We start from the raw sequence: 21,229 nt of genomic DNA, 5'->3' as shown, positions 1-21,229 counted from the left end.
AACTGTCCTGGACGCTTGCAGAATATAGACATACTGCCGATATGTAGGGAGGGCGCCAAGAGAGCGTGAGAGAGGATGTTAGTGAGATTTGCCCCTGACGTTTCTATGATACGTTTCTCGTGTTAGTGCCGCGTTTATGGTTTTAAAATGATAAACAGCGCATTTTCGACAAAAAATCCATAAGTTACATCCCTCGGCGGTGGACATATGCGGTGGATTCCGTGCCACCTTGAAACCCGGAGTGAGTTTATAAGTACAGCCGTTTTAGCGATATTTCGTATTTTCTTACCGATTTTGCGCCTTAGAAAAAGCATGCGTATGTAACCAAGCTGCAGGTTGTGCATTTATGGTGTGGAGGACGCTCGACATTCGTCTATTGGGTTTAGGGCTGCGAGAAAATTCAGTACACTGGAAACAACCCGAGCAAATGTTCGGCGCTAGTATCGCAGTCCCGCGATGAACTAAAGTATTCATTATAATAACGCAAACAATTTTCATAGACATCTTAAGCACTTCTGGACGTTGTTTTTTTACTACTAGAACTGTATGCACTGACAGTGTTCCGAACTTCGAAGGTGTAGCCGACTGTCGGAACGACAGTGCTACTGTTGCGTAATGCAGTACTACCTAATATGGGTATAATTTTTGTCGGCAACAAATGTGATCTTTAATGTGATACTATCCGTAACAAAATAGCGTCTAAGCAATTGCTTAAGCGACGTTTTCCGCTAAAGCTATAGCTAAAATATTGTAATCTGACAAAACGACGGAAACTGTCTAGCAGAGATTCGACAAAACTGTCCAGTATGCTAAGTAAAGCATCAGCAAATAAACATTTAGGAAGGGGAAGCAATACAAGAGGTTATCATTCATAAGCCAAACTAATAAACCCATAATCAAATCAGCGCTTTTCAGCCATAGCTTCAACTGCGGTAATGCATAATGGCAGAATCAAGATCATATTGAATGTGAAAGATGACAGAAGCAATAGCTTAGCTGAATAATATATTTCCGTCAGAACCATAGTTAATGCGTTGTTTACGCGCAGGGAGGGAAGCAATAAAACTATTGTAATAACCCCTTGAGGAGAAGCGGTGCAAAGATTTAGAGATACAACGACAACTACTATCTAATTTTTTATAGGACTGGTAACTTTTTGTCGTTTCCTTTACCGCTCACTACTTATTTATGTCCAACAAATGAAGCGAGCATAATGAAGGCATAAGGAAGGTATTATTGTATGAAAAGTGTTACAGAAACATAACCAGTTTCGACAGAGAGATGTCTTAAGAAAATTCACAGGTACACATAATAATGGCACATAATAATATAATTTGATGGAAACGAAGTCTGCGCAAAAATTAGCACTTGAATAGACAAAACGGCGTATACGTGGCAACTCGATGGATATTAACACTTTGCAGCGCAGCTGTGGTAGTTATGGTTTTGTGTACTGTAATGGAACAGCACGAAGTGTCTTTTGCTTTGAAGCATTTTTCTCTCCGAAATGTTATAAAATCTTTGTCAATACAGAAATCTGTCACGGATACTTATCATGCGGTTAAGGATTTAAAAAATGATGCTCAAACAGCTATCGCGCTAAAATTAGTTAATTAATTTTCGTTATGTTATTTCACAACAGGATAAACACCGACAGACTTGCTTGATAGGCGGTCGAAGAACCAATCCTTGCTGGTTCTATGAATTTCTAGCTGGGCAGCACTCAATCATTCTCCAGGAGAGTCTGTAACTTTTTATACCCGCTATAACACATATGCTCGTTAATGCTACCTTTAAATTATGTGCGTTCACCTTTAGCTGACTCCATTAATTTTTCTTTACTTCCAGAAGCTGAAAAACAAATATAAGAAACTTTCTACTATTTATCACCAGCGCCAACTCTGTAGAAATAACTTATATTTCTTAGCATGGGGGAAACATACGAGGGAAAAATCATTCGACGGAAAAAATTCTCTTGTGTGAGACCAGAGTGCTTCAGCTGAAGCGATGCGGCCTAACTAAGGCGATAACGAACACGGAGCACGGAATGACTACTCACTTAAAAATTTTAGAAGATCTTAAATTTAGAATAGAACATCCTCTCTTTCATCCTCGCCCTATTTACTTGTAAAAAAAAGTATCCTTTTGTCAAAAACGTGGTTTTCTTGGTTTTTTCTTTATCTTGTAAATATTTAGCATTATTTATTTCAATAGTGCCATTGCCGTTTCTACTCTAGCGAAAAGTTCCTGTTTGTAAAACTTCAGCATCCAAGCAAATCTGCGGATTGTCTGTTGGCATATGATCCGTACGCAACATTTTTTTAGCATAAGTTTATAATCAGAATTACAATGGACATTGAAATAAGTAAATTAAACATGAATAACTGAGTTCACTAAGGTATGTCCAGTTTGGCTGGTGTTTTAATAATGGAAATTAGAAAAAGTTTTACAACGATCTGCTGTTCTATTCCAAGAGAAAGTGTCAATTTTATACTTGTTTATAGTTGAATGTTCGTCTTATTGCATTTATGTATGTATCAGTAGAATACGTAGTAACGATAGAATAGCGAAGGTATCGAGATCATGACCCACAGAAGACTTTCGTGTAACAAAACTAGCTCAAAGTTAGATTATTTACATTCGACATACTGTCAAGAATGGCATGATTATTTATTAACATCATTAACTTGCATAGCTGATGTTAAATATTTTGCTTAGACTCAAACCCGTTTTTAGCAAACTTTTTCAATCATACCTTTCTCTAAAATATTTTAAGACATTCGCTTCAGCATTTGCTCCAGTCATGGTTCAAGATCAAACAAGATGAAGGTATGCGTATTGACGTCGCCTGATCGTTAGGCCTACCTATGATAACTTCAATTTTAGCTAGTTGTTGTCACCCTCTCTATGAAAGTACGGAGCGCTGACGCCTGCCCTGGAGCTTCGCGGACAACAGTTCTATCAACACCATATAAGACTGCGTCCAAGAACTGCTTTGTTTGTCCCTTATATTGGTTATCTACATATCATCATATCTGGATAGCTGACTAGCCAGCCAGTTCGAGGGCTTTAGTGGCAATGCAATCACTATTAGTGCAACGCTATGTACGTTGGCTGCGAGCGAGGGCAAGCTCGACCTGTGATCAACGTACCTCCGAACAGTTGACTAATACCGGCCGGCCACCCGTCCAACGAGTCAGTCCGCTGAGAAAAGGCGGGCCGATGCTCTTTCAGTGTTCGTAGTGGCAGCTGCTGCCGTCTTTGCCGTTGCCAACGTCGCAGTGTGAGCAATGACAACAGTTCCGGTTCACGGGAAGCTGTGCTGGCAGCTGGCGGTGTACGCGGTGCCTGATCGGCCGCCTTCGTCGCCGCCCGAAGGAAAAAGGGACAGCGAGCAATAGGCAAGAGGCAAACATTACTGTTCGATCGACAACCCCAGCTTAGTTCGCAGTGAATGAATCGGATCAAGTCGCTGCTACTGCACCGGTGCCCGTTTGCAGCCTTATCGCTACTTAGTACACGGTAAATGCTGTTACCACTATAGTGGTAACAAATACCTATCGAATACTGGTTACCCTGTTAGCGCCGTAATATGACCGTCTTTGTTTCCGCATGTTTCTCAGCTGCCGCTGCCGACTCCAGCTATGGTGGTGACGACCATGAGACAATCCAATGCGCTTAGACAGCTGCTGTAAACAACAACATTATTAATGTGCTGTTTGACCTAAACGTGTGTATTCAGCTTGTATGGGATAGCAGCAGTGTTTTTGATCAGAAAGGGCCGGCAGTTGCGATAGCCGAGCGTTAGTGAGTGCATACGCCTGCGGACAAAACAGAATAGACAAAAGGTGGAAATGATCAGAATTTTAAACTGGAAATCAAATGCTGCTTTGATGCGTAGTTCGCCGTATATTGTTAAAGTGAATGCATCTGTCCTTATTTGTTACTAAGACGAAAGATAAAAAAAATTACGTTGCTAGTTTGATTTGAATGTGAATATGAGTCAATTGCATTGCTACTACATAAAAGGACACTTTTAGGCGCCTTACTTCTCTATTCGCCAAGTGCGGATGCGGCAATAATCGATGATAGGTAACACAATATACTCATACAAACTGTATTGGCAATCGCTAAATTAGTATTGGTTTATTTGTGCGACCTCAATAGCCTATCTTCTACAGATTGACAATCTAGAACAAGAATGTCATTACTGCCAAAACTGACATGACGTATGTAAATAACAAACATTTGGAGATACTGTGAAGTGCTGATACTTGTCAATTATTAACGTTGGAACGACTATGCTGTTACGAGCAGACCTGGCATCAGCAGCTCTTACATATTATGCATCTTTGGAGGCTCGAACTTTGTGCTCCGGAAGTTGTGCCGCTTTTCGATCAATTATATTATTATTATTACTCGATCTAATATGTAAGGTGTGTCAAAAACCATTTGACAATTTGAGAGTCTCCATTGTATCTTTTTCTATCTAATTTCCGCTGCGTTTTGGCCTCTTGCTGCTCTAATAAATATAGAATATCGAAAAGCCTTTGTCCTACCCTGTAAAGTACCGGCAAGGACGGGCAACTTTAACGATTTTACACTTGAGATAAGGCCCTAAGCTGCGGGGTTCTAAGTTAGTTACATTCACCCAAGAAGCTTACTTATATCCTCGATAATACCTTCCATAGAGCTAAAACAATCTAACCAGAACTTCTATAATCGTAAGATCAGGATCATACACCGGTGTAGCGAATTCAAGTATGATAAATCTACGATAATTAGTTAACAACCCTCAATGAAATATAAGACACCATGGAAATTAGTGTTTTAATTCCAGGCTTTGCTTACAGTCGATAGTCAGTCGCACTGGCTTAGCGTTGGAACGAACATTACCAAATTGCTAGAATTGCCTTCGTATGTCAAAATGCGTATGCCTAAATGGATACCACGTGACGCCTAATTGGATGGGAAGACAAAGTTTTCTAAAAGAACTACCATACAGCCATCTCCAGTAATTTTTTCGGCTCATACCACTACGATGAGATTTTTAGGCATGCAGAATAGCCCATGCCAATAAGTCATAGGGGATTTTAGCCACTGCAAACGGCCAGCAGTATCATTCATCTATATACCTTCCAGATTGTTTAAAGAGACGGCGAGAGGGAGAAGAAGGAATAAGAATAGAAGAGGAGGCAACCTTTGAAGGCAGCGCAAAAATCAGAGACATCTCCTTTAGGTTTACATTTTAGCGGACCGTCGTGTTAGAGTTTAATGTTGCTACTGGTAAATCTATGACAAAACCACCACTCTTAAATAGATCACAAAGTCTGGCACCGTTTCGTCGATGCCTGCTTTGCCGGGTACACTAATGGTTATGCCTTTTAACAAATTCAGGCTGTTTTAGAAATGCTCTTACTATTCCATAATCTATAGTGAAATTCTTATGCTCGATACGTGCCAGAAAGATTTCCTACTCAAGTAATATATAGGGTATATGTAATGCTGTTAAACATTCAGCCAGCCCAGCAAACTAGATGTCATTGTGTACGACTTATCACCTGATTGTCGTGTAGGCATCTTATTAGACGTTTAAATCAAAACATGCAAACTGTTCCGCAATATTCGGTTTTGTGGCCGTCATAAACTTCTGTAGCCAGCGATTTGTAAGGCTAAAAGGTATGTTATGTATAACTTCATTGCAAATCTATTGGGACGAAAAAACCTATATACAATGTCATACTAAGAAAAAAATATTGGTCAAAACTAAAAGTTACTGCATTTTCAAACTCTAAAATTTTAAATTATAACTGATAAAAATTCATGCATTACTTAAGTCTTGATTGCTATAAGAAGCTCGAAATCGCCTCGGAGTTAATTGCGATGAGCAGGCTCATCTACATCAGAACTACATCCGGGACGGGATGTGCGAACTCCAAGCGCCATCTGTTCAAGAACGGAAAAATTAGTCGCAATTACTTAAACAAATTGTCGTCAGTCGTTCTAAAACATCACTGTTTCATTCAAATGAACGGGCTAATCATAGTATTTTCTATTCAGTTTAGTTTCAACTTCTAAAATTCGGCACAAATACGTAGAATACTGCACAATAATACAGTACTGCTAGTGATTAGAGAAATGGCTTATCTAGTAATACAAATTATGTTGACTGATAAGAGTTTAAAAATGTAATTTGCCACCGTTTTTGTATCATAGATTTATTACATTTTCGGCTCGCAAAAATGGATGCCACGAATGTCTATGTCAACTGTGGTGATATAGCCAGATAGGTTCAGGTTAAGATGCTGTTAGATATCAATCGTCACCCGCCATTTTTCTTTCGTTTTTAATTGCGATAGTGCGCGCGCTGTTCATCTGGTGTCATCTCATCTCGTTATTTAGTCATAGCATTACTTTGTGTCAAATAACTGTGTCTTTGACGATGTGGGTGTTCCACGGTGCCTACTTAAATTTCGTAAGCGCATACGCTCAGGTCAATCGCAATGTTCTCAGTTCTGAATTTCGGCTTGAAGTTGCCTAGTTCAATCTTGATTCTTAAGAAGAACTATCAACAGCATCGTCACTGTCGTTGATGCGGTCAACCCAACATAATTGCACCATATTCATGGTAACAATAATTGTTATTAGTCGACTTTTCGCTATCCATATACTGGATAGTAAAAACTGTGATTTACTTATTAAACCCTTTGATGCTTGTCAAGTACCGGCAGGCTTTCCATCTGCGTATGTGCACACAGTACTACGTTGACTTATAATAGTCAATTTCATATTTGACATACAAGTTACAATTGGTAACCTCGAACCAATAGAACTGCAGCATAACACAAACAAACAACCAGCAACAGGCAATGCTGTTCATGTCATCGTTGTTATTCTACAATGTCACACTACGAGAAGCAAACTTTACATGTACTATGTAAAATTAACCCTATGGCGCCATTTACCACTGGCACTGATAATTCATGCAAACAGTGTTATTTTTGACCGTAGGCCTTCTAATTATGTGTTTTAGAACTCTGTTCATGGGACACCACACAAATTTGTACTGACTATGCTTTCCGACCGTGTCCTCGAAAGAGACCCGTTGCAGAAACATATTAATTGAAAGTTTACAGGCTTAACGCGGGAAAATTCTCTACCAAGCCAATCCTAGATATAAATTTGGAATTTGCGAGCTGATGAAACTTATGTTCTCATGTAAAGTTAACTTCACTATTTAATATAACATTTACTAAAGGTTATTTCATAATGGTCTTTAATGTCGGCTTGCGACGCAAGTTATTCTTTAATGTTGTATCAACTATTATAGCTTATTTTAGACAAATTCAGTGAGAAGCTTTCGTGGCCTATATTTTCTGAAACTTAGCAATAGCCTGCAGCAAAATATTTAGCCTGCAGCTTTTTGTCTGCGACGCTCAAAAACTGAATATTACATAAGGTTTTCATTTCGAGGGTTAACTCTCAGCCTCTACATTAATTGAATCATCCCGCATCAGAGTCGTTAGATTTTACTAGGGTGCTTACTACGTAAAGGTCATCCAGAAGGAAGCCCTTTAGTTCCTGCCGAAGCCCGCGATGAGAAGGCTTACATTGCAAAGTGGCAGATCCGTCATAAAGTATCACATGCCATGTTTCTTTCAGTTGGTTGTCGGCTACTCAGCCTGTAGCATGAAAAAACCATGGGCCTACTAACTAACATCAATCTGTATTCTGAAATAATTGCTTTGAAACGATCGTACTAATTACAGAGTGGATCTTAGTTTCTCCCACAAATGTCCACTTGTCAACCAATGAAAAGATAATCTACTCACGCTTTTACGTATTAACCGCCCTTAGTGTCATCACTACATAGAGCGATGCATACACCTATGCAGATTCATTATGCAAGATCTTGGTTTGTCTGCATCAGGGAAAATGCAAAATTTTAACTAGTATCGTGGCCAATACTCTGTGTGAATTATGTTCAGATGAATCAAATTCGCGTCACGGCCGCTAATCGACAGATTGACATATTTCAGATAACGGAAATGATGACGGCTTTAAATATACAAAAAGGAATCTTTTTTTTTGCAGCCTTGAATAGTTACGTCCAGTCATGCAATCCGCGCGGCAATTCGTTGGCCGTGGGGCGCAATGGTTGCAAATATCAGCTTGGGCAAGTGGCCCAGGTCGCTCTACTAAAGGTCAATGTAGCCACGGGCTACTTCGTGAAGGAGCAACTCTTGATAAACGGGCGTCTGGTCTTTCAAGTGCCAATATCGTCCGATTCCAGTGTTCAAGAACCCCTACAGAAGACGCGTTTGCTAAGGAGTACACGCCTGTATTTGGATCTCACCTAGCAAAGGTTCTTGAGCGACCTGCAGTACAAGACGATACCGGTAGTTATTCTTATACAGAAGTGTACCAACTGGCAGGAGCTATTCACGAGCGGATTATCAACAAGGTACGCAATGACAACACTACATACATTTATTTATTAGCGCCTCGCTTGCTATGCGAAGAATAGGTTCTGTAATCATTGGGTTACAAAATCTTTATATTCAATACAACCCTACATTAGTCTAATCTGCCTATTGTCGAATAAGCTACCTACAAGCAAGTTTCAAAGGAATCGGGTTCCTGAGTAGATGTTCGTTATGGAGTAGAAGGTGTCGTTTAATGCTTATGCAGTAAACGAGCTCCACACCAATTAAAAGTCAAGTGTAACATTATCCTATTTGTCACTTGCTCGATACGATAATAGGGCGGAGTTCAACCAACTATCGCTGGCGATACTCCTTGCATAGATGGCGGTGACGGAGGTAGGTTACGAATTGTGCCGCGGGTAGCTTACCTCTGTCCGGGGGATGTACGCTACGTAGCTACTCTTTGGGCAATTTGGAAGAATGGCTTGTGTGCTGTCCCCCTGTTCCACGAACATCCCATAAGCCTAATGGAGTATTACGTCAACGACCCTCAAGTCAGTCTGATTATAGGTGAGTAACAGCAGATAGGTCTTAATGTCACAAAACATACTTCTTCCAAAGTGTTGTCAATGCTAGAGGGCAAGATATCGGAAACGAAGTGTGTACCACATGTGATGTTTATTATGTTTCCCTGATTTACTCAGTTTCATTATTTATAGCTGCCATTAAATTTAATTTAGGCCTTCAACTAAATTGCAACTTAGTAGTAGAAACACGATGTCAAGGACATTGCTGTAGGACTAGACATCAAGGCACTCAGCCTTCTAGATGCATTGCAAATTCGCTTTTATACCTAGACACTGGTATACTTCTGTTGTATGCTTATGATTATTATCATGGCCCGCAAGTAATAATCACAAGAATGTTTACTTTATTGTGCATACTACAGGAACTAAGGAGTTTGAACCGAAATTAAAAGAACTTGGAAGTAAAACCAACACGCCAGTACTTATTCTCGGTGACACGGAAGAAATCGGTCTAGGACCCAGCTGGGACAATACGCCCAAATGGGTATAATGCTTTTTTTTCTGTAGTTCTTGCTTTGTAGGTGTTAAACAGAAAGTATCAATAAAATTATTCTGGACTGATGTATGTGATCTCATATTATTTCTACTTATTAGTTCCTTTTTTTGAAAAAAAATAAGAAACATTTTTACGCTAATTAGTGTGCGGAGAATTAAGCCTGCAGAATGAAGAATAACGGCTACAGGCAAAAAAACTTAGGGAAATATTGAAAAAAAAAAGCATTTTTAATTATCCTCGATTTGACTGAAATGAATTAAAAAAGAGAGTTGGCCAAGCTAAAAAACGGCAAATTTTTTAATAGGATAATCAGCCTTCATTCGCAGCACATTGCAAACATGTAAACTCACGAAACGACTTAAAATAATGGATGAACAGTAATAGACCTACCCTTTGTTCATTAATAAAGAGATTCTATAGAAAATGTATCACTTTTTTTCTTTAGATTCAACTGCGGTCTCAGTTTGCGCTACATATATGGTTTGTCGGTGGCACACTGCGATGGCAAATACCTACAAGTAGGATTTCGTATCTCTGCAAGAAGTTTGTACATTACCCTTTCATAATAAAAGAAAGACTGCCTGCCCGAATTTGGCCGTTTTGTATAGGCATAGAATGCACTAAATTTACCTAGAAGTTTGCCGAGTACATGTTTGAAGAGTACATACATAACCGCATATGTTAATACTTACTAAAAATAATAACCTGCTTTCTATAATGTAAAATTAAATTGCAGTATGGACTTGAGACGTACGACGCTCTAATAATGTACACGTCAGGGACAACCGGCCCGCCGAAAGGTGTAGTGCATCGTCACGTTAATCTGTGGTTCCAAACATCACAAATCCGGGATGCGTGGCAATGGACTGATCGCGATCGAATGCTGCACGCCTTACCGTTGCACCACACGCATGGCATAGTTTCCGGTCCGGTTTAATATTATGCTGCGTTAAACTGTTTCACTTTAATCGTAACCACTGTTACTGCTGAGATTTTGAATTCAAAAGTACGGTATTAGATCAACGGAACCTGTCCTAGGCTGAAACCATTTATATATATGTACCTATGTGCAATTAAATTTCCACCTTCCAGCAAAATTGTTACAGTCTAGGAATTTCCTGACATAATATTAACACGTTTTTGCATTTTGTACACTATTTAAGGAATTTTGACACCGCTTTACTCAGGCGCCTGCATCCGTATGCTTCGAAAGTTTGACCCTGCTAGAGTACGTATGAATGAGTAAATCATTCTCTATCCTATTTATTGTTTAATATCATTTTTGGCATTAAATTAGATAATATATATTATGTATTCTTGTCACTCAGGCAATTAGGATTTTTCCTTTCATAAACAGTGCTTAAGCTACCGTAAAAACCACTACCGTTGACAAAGAATATATACGCCTACTGGACATTTTTCGACAACTAAAATCCTAATTTGTAAGAATGATGATAGTATTCTAATTATATTCATAGTGCATTCTAAATGAAAGTTAAATAAAGTTATTCCCTAATTTTCCAGATTTGGCAACATTTGTTGCTGGAAGTGGAATCCGAAAACCCTGTGTCCATATTTATGGGTGTTCCCACAATGTACGTCCAACTTCTTTCGTTCTTTAAAAACCACTTAGCATCCAGTTGGCCTACGGACAAGGTTCACAAAGCAATTCGCAGCCACATCAGGTCAGATTCTTTATAGCTAATTCTTCCCAATAACCCCTTGATAATTTAGAATTTTGCCGAATTTCCATTAGAGGTCAGTTCATTACTATAGTACGTTACACATCCGTTAGTAAAGTATTAATTTATTTAAAGGGATATCACTTTGGCGCTTGGGCGATACTTCGTGTTGAGCCAAAAAAGCATGGGCTTACGTTTTCAAATGAGAACATCGATACTCAAGCAGCTTGTTTGTCACTTCTAACAGTTATCCAATAATCATTCTCTGAAAATCTCACGTCTACTCATAAAAGCCGTTGGTAACCGCTGGTAGCCATTTCACGATCTAATAGAAGTCACACAGTATGTGACGTCGAATAAAATAAATTATATAATTTGGCAGGCACTAACTTAGATGTTTACTTAAAAATCTTACAGGCTCCTCATCAGCGGTTCAGCGGCTCTTCCGGAACCTATTTATAGGCAGATTAAAGAAATTATGGGAATAGAGGTTCTCGAACGATACGGCATGACTGAAGTGGGAGTCCCACTTTCAAATAACCTTCATGGAAAACGATACGTTGGTTAGTAGCCAACACTTTTTTTGATAGAACCTCTTTATACTTTGAAAAGAGTTCATGAGCTTAAGGTTCGGCCGGGGCATGATAATACTGTTTGCACCTTGATATTAATAAATCAAAATAAATTGTATATTTTAATGCAGCTATATCTTGAACGCGTACTAGGGGCGATCGTTTTTTCGCACGCAGTTCAACTTTGTGTTCCGCTACCTTTTGATTGACGACATCAGCGATGTGCGTTAGTAGAAATGCACTAAATACCTTAGTTTAATATTTAGCATACTTTCTGCCCGACTCTCCCTCCGCGCCGCCGTCACAAACTGAGTAAAGCAGCTTAGGAACAAATTATATTGCCCGACTGAATAAATAATTACCGTAATCATATAAAAAGATTTTGTTATACCTTCTTATATATATGCAGGTTATGTTGGTTTTCCTACGAGAGGTAGTGAGATCTTGATCGCAGAGCTGGAAGGGCGACGAATCGTAAAAACAATAGCGAAAGGAGATTACAACGGAAGCACCATTTATGAAAAAGGTTATTTCGTCTTTTTGCACATTTATAGCATATAAATAGTCGATCTCACCAAACACGCTCGATCCAATCGGAATATTTTTAAATTATTTTTACACAAAAGTTTAGATCGTATTCGCAAGCGTTTGGATTTGACAAGAATACGATAGTACAGAGCAAAACGAAGAGAGTTCGTCTGAATCTCAACGAGCTTATTTACTCGTAATCTATCTGCAATATAGCTGTACCCTATGGTCAGGCCTTATATGATTGCCAACTATTAAGATTAATGTTCTGTATAGTTTGAGAACGTCTGCTTGGAGTCTAGCGAGTACATTTTAACAAAAGGGAGCAGACCCTGATGACCTGTTGTGTAGGACTTACATAAATATGCGTACATAGAGAATTGCTCTGTATTGTGTGTTATACCTAACACTAATTTCGCTGCTGTTACATGTAAATTGTAGATACGAGCGGAGACTTACTACTGCGCGGTCCGTTTGTATTTAACCGTTACTGGAATAAAAAGGAAAGGACAAGGGAAGCCTTTAGTGAGTGCGGGTGGTTCATAACGGGAGATATAGCTCAGTGCATTATGACTGAAAATAACGGATCTAAAGGCGTCTACAAGATCCTGGGTTAGTTGCAGCTAATTGGCTTATGACGAATATCTCTGCTGCAATCCTGTCCAGCTTCTATTCCAAAATAATCTTTCATCTATGAACGTCTTGAAGACGTTTAGCTATATTTATTCATTTTACGCAAGTTCAGTTGTCGAAAGTGTTTTTTTTGTTTAATTAACTTTAACTTGATACTATACATAACAGTCCGTACATTGTTTTCACTAGAATTTGCATTACTTCACTGCGCAGCAACTCGTGCTAAATTAGGTTCGTATTTTTCTTATAGCACATATAGTTTATAGGTACCTAGCTAAGAGGCCGCGCGATGGGTTAGTAATTCAAAATACTACCATACCACTTGAGACACATATTACCTCAAAAAGTGAGTTTCCGACCGATTGGTGTCAGTGGCGCTCGGTAACAGGTCATATCAATACTTTAGTCACTACACCATGCATGTAGCTACCACGTATAGCCTACAAGATGGCTGCCTCTCAAATCTGAACATCTAAACTAGATGTTAGTTCAAGATAGTAATGTTTATGTCGAGTTTTTTTTGTTATAAGATGTCAGTTGCCGATACAAAAACTAGAAAAAAAATTATATACATATATCTATATAATGAGTAAGCTAGAAGTTGGACAGTCTGAAAACAGTGTGTTGTTAGTTGGAGAGTTTTATTTCATTTCTGTTAAAGCACCAAACGGTTGCGATAAGGAACGGATTTATTTATGAAATGTAGTTGTTACAGGGACATCCTATTTGAGCTTCTAGATTACAGTTTTATAGTACTGTGTGACGATGTCGCGGCGCGGGTAAATGTCTAAAACGCAATTGTTAGAACAATAACTACTGTCCAACAATTTCATTGGTTGGCTAATATCAAAATACTCCGTAGTATGTTTATAACATAGTATTATAGAAATCTATAAACATTATATTGGGATAAGCAGCTCAATCCGCAATATATATATATTAGGCTTGTTTGCGACGTCTTTGCGCAAGCGGTATAATCAGATTTCCAAACTGAGACAGATCCCTTGTTACTTAAGTAGTTATTATTAATAACTGGATACCAATAGTTATTGCTGATATTTGTGTGGACAAAATAGGACGTGCTTCGACCGACATAATCAAGTCAGGTGGTTATAAAATCAGCGCTCTTGATGTTGAAAAACACCTGTTAAGTCATCCGGATACTGATGAAGTAACGGTAGTTGGGGTTCCTGATGAAATATGGGGTGAGCGCGTAGCTGCTATCGTTGTGCTTAAAAGCACTGCAAGCGTGAGTAACAAATGAACGATATATTTTTAGGCATAGGACTAAACAGCTAATTAAAGTGCCGTATATTATATATAAAGAAACTATTTACTACCAGGGCAACTAATTTCTATGAGAACGATTCCCGGATGTCAAAGCTATTAACCGATATAAAAATAATTTACAAGAAGTTACACGACTTTAAGATTTTTCAGTTGAAATTATAACTGCTGTCGATTTTATAAAACACTTGTGAAAAAAAGCCCGCTTAAAAGACTACAGTAGTGTAATTCGAAATAAATAAAAATGGTCTATTTATTGTTTGTAGTTCAAACTTTATACGTTTGCAAAGATAATTGCTACAATAGCCTTCCAAACAGAATTGGGTGCGCTTTTGTCTAAATGAGGTTATTACTCGGATGTTAAAGGAGCTTCAGCTGGATTCTTTGCGAGCCTGGTGCAAGAAGCGCATGGCATCATACAGTGCACCAACGATCTTAAAAATCGTGCCGAAACTGGAGAGAAATTATCTTGGGAAAATCAACAAGAAAGAACTGGTCAAGAAACTATTCCCAAGCTCCTCCTAGAGAACATGGAAGACTCAGTAAAACAATTACGGCATCATTGCATGGGTGTCGCATTTATGTATGTATATATATATATATATATATATACAAATGTTGATTGTTTTACAGAGTGCCTGGTTTGATCGCATTCGTTAATAAAAAAACTGAAACACTATGTATTTTTTGCATTATTTCATATCTTCACTTATAGCTACTTTTTCATAAGCACTATAACTTGAAATCATCCGTAAACATAAATACAAGAGAGATCCTTGCCTATAATTTTTATTTGATGATCTCAGCTTGATACTACTTAGTACTGTTAGGTCACATGCAGTTTTTTGTAGCTTTTGCTGGACAGCGAATTTCATGATAACTGTATGACTTCGTGAGACTGTTCACATGACTTCCAACACGACTCGCTCAGAAAATATATATTCTTACCTGACACGTGTACATTTCGATGTTGAATCATTTCTAATAAACGAATGAACTTATTTTTCTGATATATTACAGTTATTCGTGCTGTGATTGCCTAGATAAAAGCTAGCTTGAAATATGCTATTCGTATCAAGTTATGATTTCCATAAACCGGTGGCAGTTAGAGATTAATTGTGATTATTACTTACAATAATATTCTTCTTATTAGACATAAGGTTTGATGTAATACAATTTGAAATAAAAAAAAAAAACGTACTTATGTCGAGATACCTGACGAGTACATTCCAGGTCTACACCTTGAGTCGCTATCAACAAGGCTCACCGAATAATAACTACTTATTGACTAGAGTTTACCTACTAAACGACCTTAAAACAAAAGCATGCAATTAAATTAATTTTAAGCCAAGCGGCTGTCCTCAGCTTTATGAGGCTGCAGTTAGGTTATAACAGAATATTAACCGAATGCATTAAATAGTATTTTTTATACCAGTTAAAAATTAAAACAGGTGACTAAAAGTTGGAAGATTCGGGTCCTAAACGGGTAAGACACTTGCTAAAAGTCAAGTGTCCTAACTTAGACCTTCCGTTACCCGTGACAAAATAACATACCTAAAAAATTACATACTGAGTGTCCAGAATAAATCGGAACAAATGTTAAAGTGTACATGCGTGCATCTATTATCCTTAGTGCTAACAAAAAGCCAGTTGAACCTAGAAATATACCACAGGCCTGTCACGGCAGAGGCAAAAAGCTTCTGTTCAGAAAATAAACAAAGGTCAGCATACGAAGGTATTATCTAATATTTTTGCAGCGGACGAAACCTGGTTGTAAACTTTCTCGGGTACTCGAAATTTACTGGCGGCATTATTGACTCAATGCGCCCTCCAATAGGCCTAAGAAAAATTTTCGTGAAGCAAAGAGGAAATCCATTAACCGTATTGCATTGAAAGGGCTCGAATATTATTAAAACGGCTCTGCCATCATTTGACTCTGCCATTTTTAATGATCTCAGCATTTCGAGAAAAGGTATCTATCGCCAATTTAGCCTTACAAATAGGCCCCAGCATTGTTTGTTGTTACTATTTGCGTTTGTTGCAGTTTTTGAACTTGTTAGTCTCTCTGGACCCTTGGATTTTTGAGATTTCTGGCCTATTATCGACCAGAAGCTTTAATCTGTTAGTCTTGTTTTTACACATGGCGTGTTTCAGCGAGACTTCAACGTGCCATACATACGATCTCTTTAAAAGATATCTGTCAATTCAGCGAAGCTGCTTCTAGGCTATAACTAGCCAGCTATGTAAGCCCTGAATAGAAGCTAATGGCAGTGGCATTGAATTTACAGTCCCACAAGAGAATCGCTTATGACACGTACAGAATAAAGTCACTTAAGTATTTATATTTATTAATATACAGTGCCAAACAAATGACACGAATTATGTCTCAATTCAACCTGAATATTTTCATCTGATCAAAATACTGGCAACTTCTCATTTTTTTACGTATTTCTATTGTTTTAGTTAGGACAGACAAAACATGTGTTAGTTCCTTTGTTCGCTTTAGTGATATATTATGTCAGTGTAATTCACTGTTTACTCCAGATTTAATCGATGGAATCCATTATTGCAAGATATACCTTCTGAAGAGCAAATACAAACTCTATCTTTCAGAAATGATTGTCGTTTTTCTAAATAGAGCCTTCCAGCCAGTAAGTTTTATCATATTTAAAACACTATTGTACCATTAAATCACTATTAAATCCTCAAAGAAAATATAAATTTCAATATCAAGTCGTCAGTCGATGCCCAACTTCCTTTTAGCTTGACACTTGTTATTTTTGCACTGGCTATTATGTGGTCGTTCACAGTTGTGTTGTAATTAGATAATAAGTTATTGAATAAACCGTGTTTGATTCTAAATTAATCTGAAATCACATGCACTAAAAGATGCTCCTAAAATGAAAAAGTACAACACTTAAACCTTCTCTTGAATAGACAGCCTGGCCAATCGCATACAGAAACAGTTTGGGTAACATTTTCAAGCGAAGCACATCTATAATTTTGGACTTTCTTGTTTTCATGCCGCGCGCCATGCTGTCCTCTCCAAATCGGATGAACGCCTTGGCCATACGGGAGCCCCCGTCGTCTGCATCAGGTGAATGGACCAAAACAGGGACATCTTGTTTTGGTTATGTAGCTCCTCTGTGTTGTTGCTGTGAATGATTGTGTGGGCCTGTGGATATGCCAGAGAGCAAAAATAGACTACAACACTTTTAGTACAACTGTCTCTGTGAGGACAAATATCGACACGGTCATTAACAATACTAGCAGCTGTAGTGCCTGCAGTTGTAGCAGGGTGAACAAACAACACCTACAAAGAGCAGAAAACAGCGAATGCTGGTTACGGCAGCAGTATCTGTCCAGTATCAAAGTAGGAGCCGTATCACGAGTAAGAGGTTAATTTTTCCTTATTCAGCCGGAAAATTGCTCGTATGTGTTCCTGCAGAGGCAATAACGATAGGTTCAGTGTCGTTTATCTAGCCTTTTTGGCTTCTTGTAGTGAAGATAAGAGTCGGTTAGTTGGTGCATCAGCAGTGCTCGCCTTTGTAGGTACGAGCAAGGGGTCGACCAGCCAGCAACGAGTGAGTTCCTACACACTGCGCTAAATATCTTTAGCAGCGGTGGCTTGCCATAACTCCTACAACCATAACAAAGCAACCAAATAGTAGTTAGAAAAGTAAAGAACTAAGAATGAGTATTGGGCACCTCCGTTACTGCCACCGATTTAAATGCTCTGCGATGTAAGCTCACAGCAAAACAACCCTCACTACTGCTGTAATTACAAGAACTGCAACTGTTACCAGCCAGTACCAGTAGTAATGAAGCGTAACACTGGTGTTCATATTAAGAAGAATGACTACAAGATGGCATTGTGTTGACTAGCCACTACCAGCAGCAAAGGGCAGTCTGTACTAATAACAGCAATATTATTATTATTATTATTTAGAAATTATTTAGGTGCGATAACAGGGCATCAGACGTGTCCTCTAATTTATGTTGGCGGCGTCTCCTGGTGGACTGTCCCGGTTAAGTATACGCCGATCTTTGTGATTCATCGAACATAAGAGGATTTTTTGATGAGATAAAGGCAGCGGCGGCCAACAAGAAAATCGTACGCGCGATTACGTAGAGTATTGATGACTGGTTGTTCTTAAAATATGTACTGACTGACGACCCTGTCGCTTTCTTTTTCGCGCTTCTATTTTATTGTTATTATTAGTATCATCGTTTTTTATGGAATGCGTCTATCAGCATGTGTTTGTACTTGAGGAGCTGGAATAAGAACGATCTTCACCCTGTGCTCCCACTAACGATCCTAGGAGGCCACGAGGTATACGATTTACCAGTAACGATCGATACAGAAGAAGAGTTATTAAAAACCTCGAAAGCGGTTAAGCTGGTATTGCTTGTAATAGAGACGAAATTGTCAAAAGCTGTTTGGCCCAATTAGATATGACGTTCTCACTCTAAACTATTTCGGACTGCTTCTTTTGTTAGTGATAAAATAACGCGGAAGGGGTGTAAAGCATCAGATATTTATCATATATCTACCCCCATAAGTCACACTGAATCTGTTGTCGAGCGAATAGACGAAGCAGCAGCACGGAATCGTAGTTAACTAGACGCGACTCATCATTCGCAAAGCGCACGGACCTGCTCCACTACATTATTACGGTTCAATGTACAACGGTATTGTGAATCTGCAGAACACAAAACACGGAGTTCAAGTACGAACATTATAGCAAACTGCTGGTCGGCGTAAGCGCCGGTAAAAAGGAAGTGTTTTTGATGAGAACGTACCCATCTTCGAATTTAGTGACAGCTGGAGTATCTCGAGTGAGAATTGTCGTCCACTTTGTTGACGTAATCAAGAACTCAACTCGAGGACCAGATGTGAACAGTGTTTGTTTTGGAGGAAGGAGGGAACGCTGTTAATATATTTCACACAGTATCCAACAGTTATTAAGAGCGCTCATATCAAGGCATTGATAATGCATTTTCCCTACTTTTAATGCAATGATTATGCTCATTATGGCTACTGATACGAAACACAGGAATTGAACTGATGACTATTCAGGTGACGTGACGAAAAACAATGCAATAACACCACCAGTACTAGAGACCCAGCGCAGAAGAAAGCATCCTCTTGAGTACAGCCGTTCAATGCCAGCTATCTGTTTGTCTTCGTTTCGTGTTCGTGCCTCAGCGTGTTGGCGTGTGCTCCATTAGGATTCGAGTATCGTCTACATGTAGAGCGTGCTTCTGTGATGACTCGTAAATGTATGATTTTCTCAACTGTCATTCACGCCCACCTCTAACAAGTCCTCACTACATCACCATTGTCACCTTTCATATTTGATTGTTTCCTTACGACCACATAATCGCATTCAATAAAAACCGAATTCAAAAACGGAAAGATACAATCGATAGAGAAACAAGCCATTACTCAAACGATCAAACCAGAGTGACCGGTGTCCACCTGCGAAACTGTTTGCTACTAACAAATCGCCCAGCTGCAGCGTCCTGCGGCAGTAATAGCAATAGTGCGAACGCAGAATTGACAAATAAAAAACGGCCGGCCTGATAATTGCGTGCTGCAGTTAACAATCGGTCGTTCGTGTCAAAGTGTCACCAATAAAGGTGTGATTCTCACTGGACGTAGTTTGTTACTGTTGGATGCGACTTCCCGAGTGGCAATGGAACAGTTCGTGTGCGAACAGTGACGAACTGTGGCGTTAAAATTAAAGTATATTCAAGTATTATCATAATGTTATATGATAATATTTACTGCGAAAAAACAGCTGTAACTGCGGCGTTTACTGTGACGGTGACTGCTACTTCTAGTCTACCCGTAATAACGTTTCGCGTTTCGGTGATGCCAGAGTGCGGGTGATGCAACGTATTTATACATCAGTAGACCAGTAGAATAGATAAATATCTTGCTATTTAAATTATGACTATGGTTCGTCTCATAGGATAGTAATAACAGCAGCAACGTTAAAAAGCTATCTCAAAGTAAAGCCGACGTCAAAGAATTAATCGAGCGAGCGGAGATCCTGAACTATACTGAACGTTTGTGAGCGAACGGAGGATATGGTGTGCCGTTGCTAACTTCGGTGTCCTGCATTTTCCCGCGACGATATCGGCTTTGCAATTTAGGTACTTTGGCTGCGCTTTGTATTTGTGCCAAAGGAAGAATAAAAGCGCTATTTATGCGTGTCTCGCTGATACGCGGGCAATTATACTCCTTGTATCAACCTGTCATTTAGAGAAGCATCTGTCATATACGTAACATCAAAGAACGTCGGCCAACAAAAAGGACACAAATAGGAAAAGAAGCTCTAACGAGAAGAATACGAACGATAAATATATTCACCCAAAGTTGAAAGTGGTTCGTCGGCACGTGGCAGGGTTGATAGCAGGGGTAGCACCGTGATTCGATTTAATAATGCAACGGCTACTTCTGGTTGCAACTGCACTGGTGCAGTTGTTGCAGTTATTCATGGTCAGGGCAACTACGACCTGCAATATCCGCTTCCGACTGTGAATCTGCGCTGTAAGATGAATGCGCGCTAAGCTAAGCCGTAGCAGCAGCAGCAGGTCCTCGTATCGGACCGAAGCGTGGCGGCAGTCTCGGCGGCGGCGACGACGACGACGACGGTGGTGACGATTATGTAAAGAGCGATGACGACAATACCACTGTTCATGACCGCTGCCACTGCCTAGAACGAGGCTGTACTAGAGAAACTCGCTGGCCTGAAATAAGTATCCGAATACGTATAAAACCTGGTGAACGACAACGTGTAGAGTTTTCAGTTCTGGCTATCGGAATTGGTTTAATTTTTTTAGTACGTCATAATTTCTATCAACGGTACCATCACAACGATCAGCACCAGTATCTTCTCAATCTATCATTGCTCTCTATCACACAGGCAGTTGTTGGTGACCTATTTCACTTGCCAGACACTATCTTCCAATTGTTGTTCCAACTACCGTCACCACATTTTTTGTACGT

At 39.2% G+C, this 21,229-nt stretch overlaps 1 protein-coding gene and 1 long non-coding RNA gene across 5 annotated transcripts; one reads left to right on the top strand and one right to left on the bottom strand.

Annotated features, from left to right (window-relative positions):
• Positions 1-131: 131 nt before the first annotated feature.
• Positions 132-14,890, top strand: LOC111264832 (malonate--CoA ligase ACSF3, mitochondrial). Of its 4 annotated transcripts, none has more exons than XM_022841033.2 (12): positions 132-241; positions 8,095-8,464; positions 8,765-8,996; positions 9,376-9,497; positions 10,246-10,435; positions 10,673-10,737; positions 11,034-11,194; positions 11,609-11,754; positions 12,173-12,289; positions 12,733-12,903; positions 14,001-14,173; positions 14,578-14,890. In XM_022841033.2, exons 2-12 carry the CDS (start codon positions 8,117-8,119, stop codon positions 14,734-14,736), a joined length of 1,884 nt encoding a protein of 627 aa, XP_022696768.1. In that variant the 5' UTR covers positions 132-241; positions 8,095-8,116; the 3' UTR covers positions 14,737-14,890. The 4 variants fall into 4 exon arrangements, with proteins under 4 accessions (XP_022696768.1, XP_022696765.1, XP_022696767.1 ...); XM_022841030.2 differs by lacking the exon at positions 132-241 and adding an exon at positions 3,222-3,522; XM_022841032.2 differs by lacking the exon at positions 132-241 and adding an exon at positions 3,606-3,848.
• A 1,643-nt stretch (positions 14,891-16,533) lies between these two features.
• LOC111264836 (uncharacterized) lies at positions 16,534-21,224 on the bottom strand. Its single transcript, XR_015312825.1, has 3 exons — positions 21,090-21,224; positions 20,591-20,970; positions 16,534-17,851 (listed from the first exon to the last, which is right to left on the bottom strand). It is a non-coding gene; the product is annotated as an uncharacterized LOC111264836 (long non-coding RNA).
• Between the last annotated feature and the right edge of the window lie 5 nt (positions 21,225-21,229).

Source organism: Varroa jacobsoni, unplaced genomic scaffold (assembly GCF_002532875.2).
Source record: "Varroa jacobsoni isolate VJ856 unplaced genomic scaffold, vjacob_1.0 scaffold_902, whole genome shotgun sequence".
NCBI classification, from domain to species: Eukaryota; Metazoa; Arthropoda; class Arachnida; order Mesostigmata; family Varroidae; genus Varroa; species Varroa jacobsoni.
The sequence above is the reverse complement of the archived record's forward strand: the minus strand, read 5'-3'. Positions and strand labels throughout refer to the sequence as shown.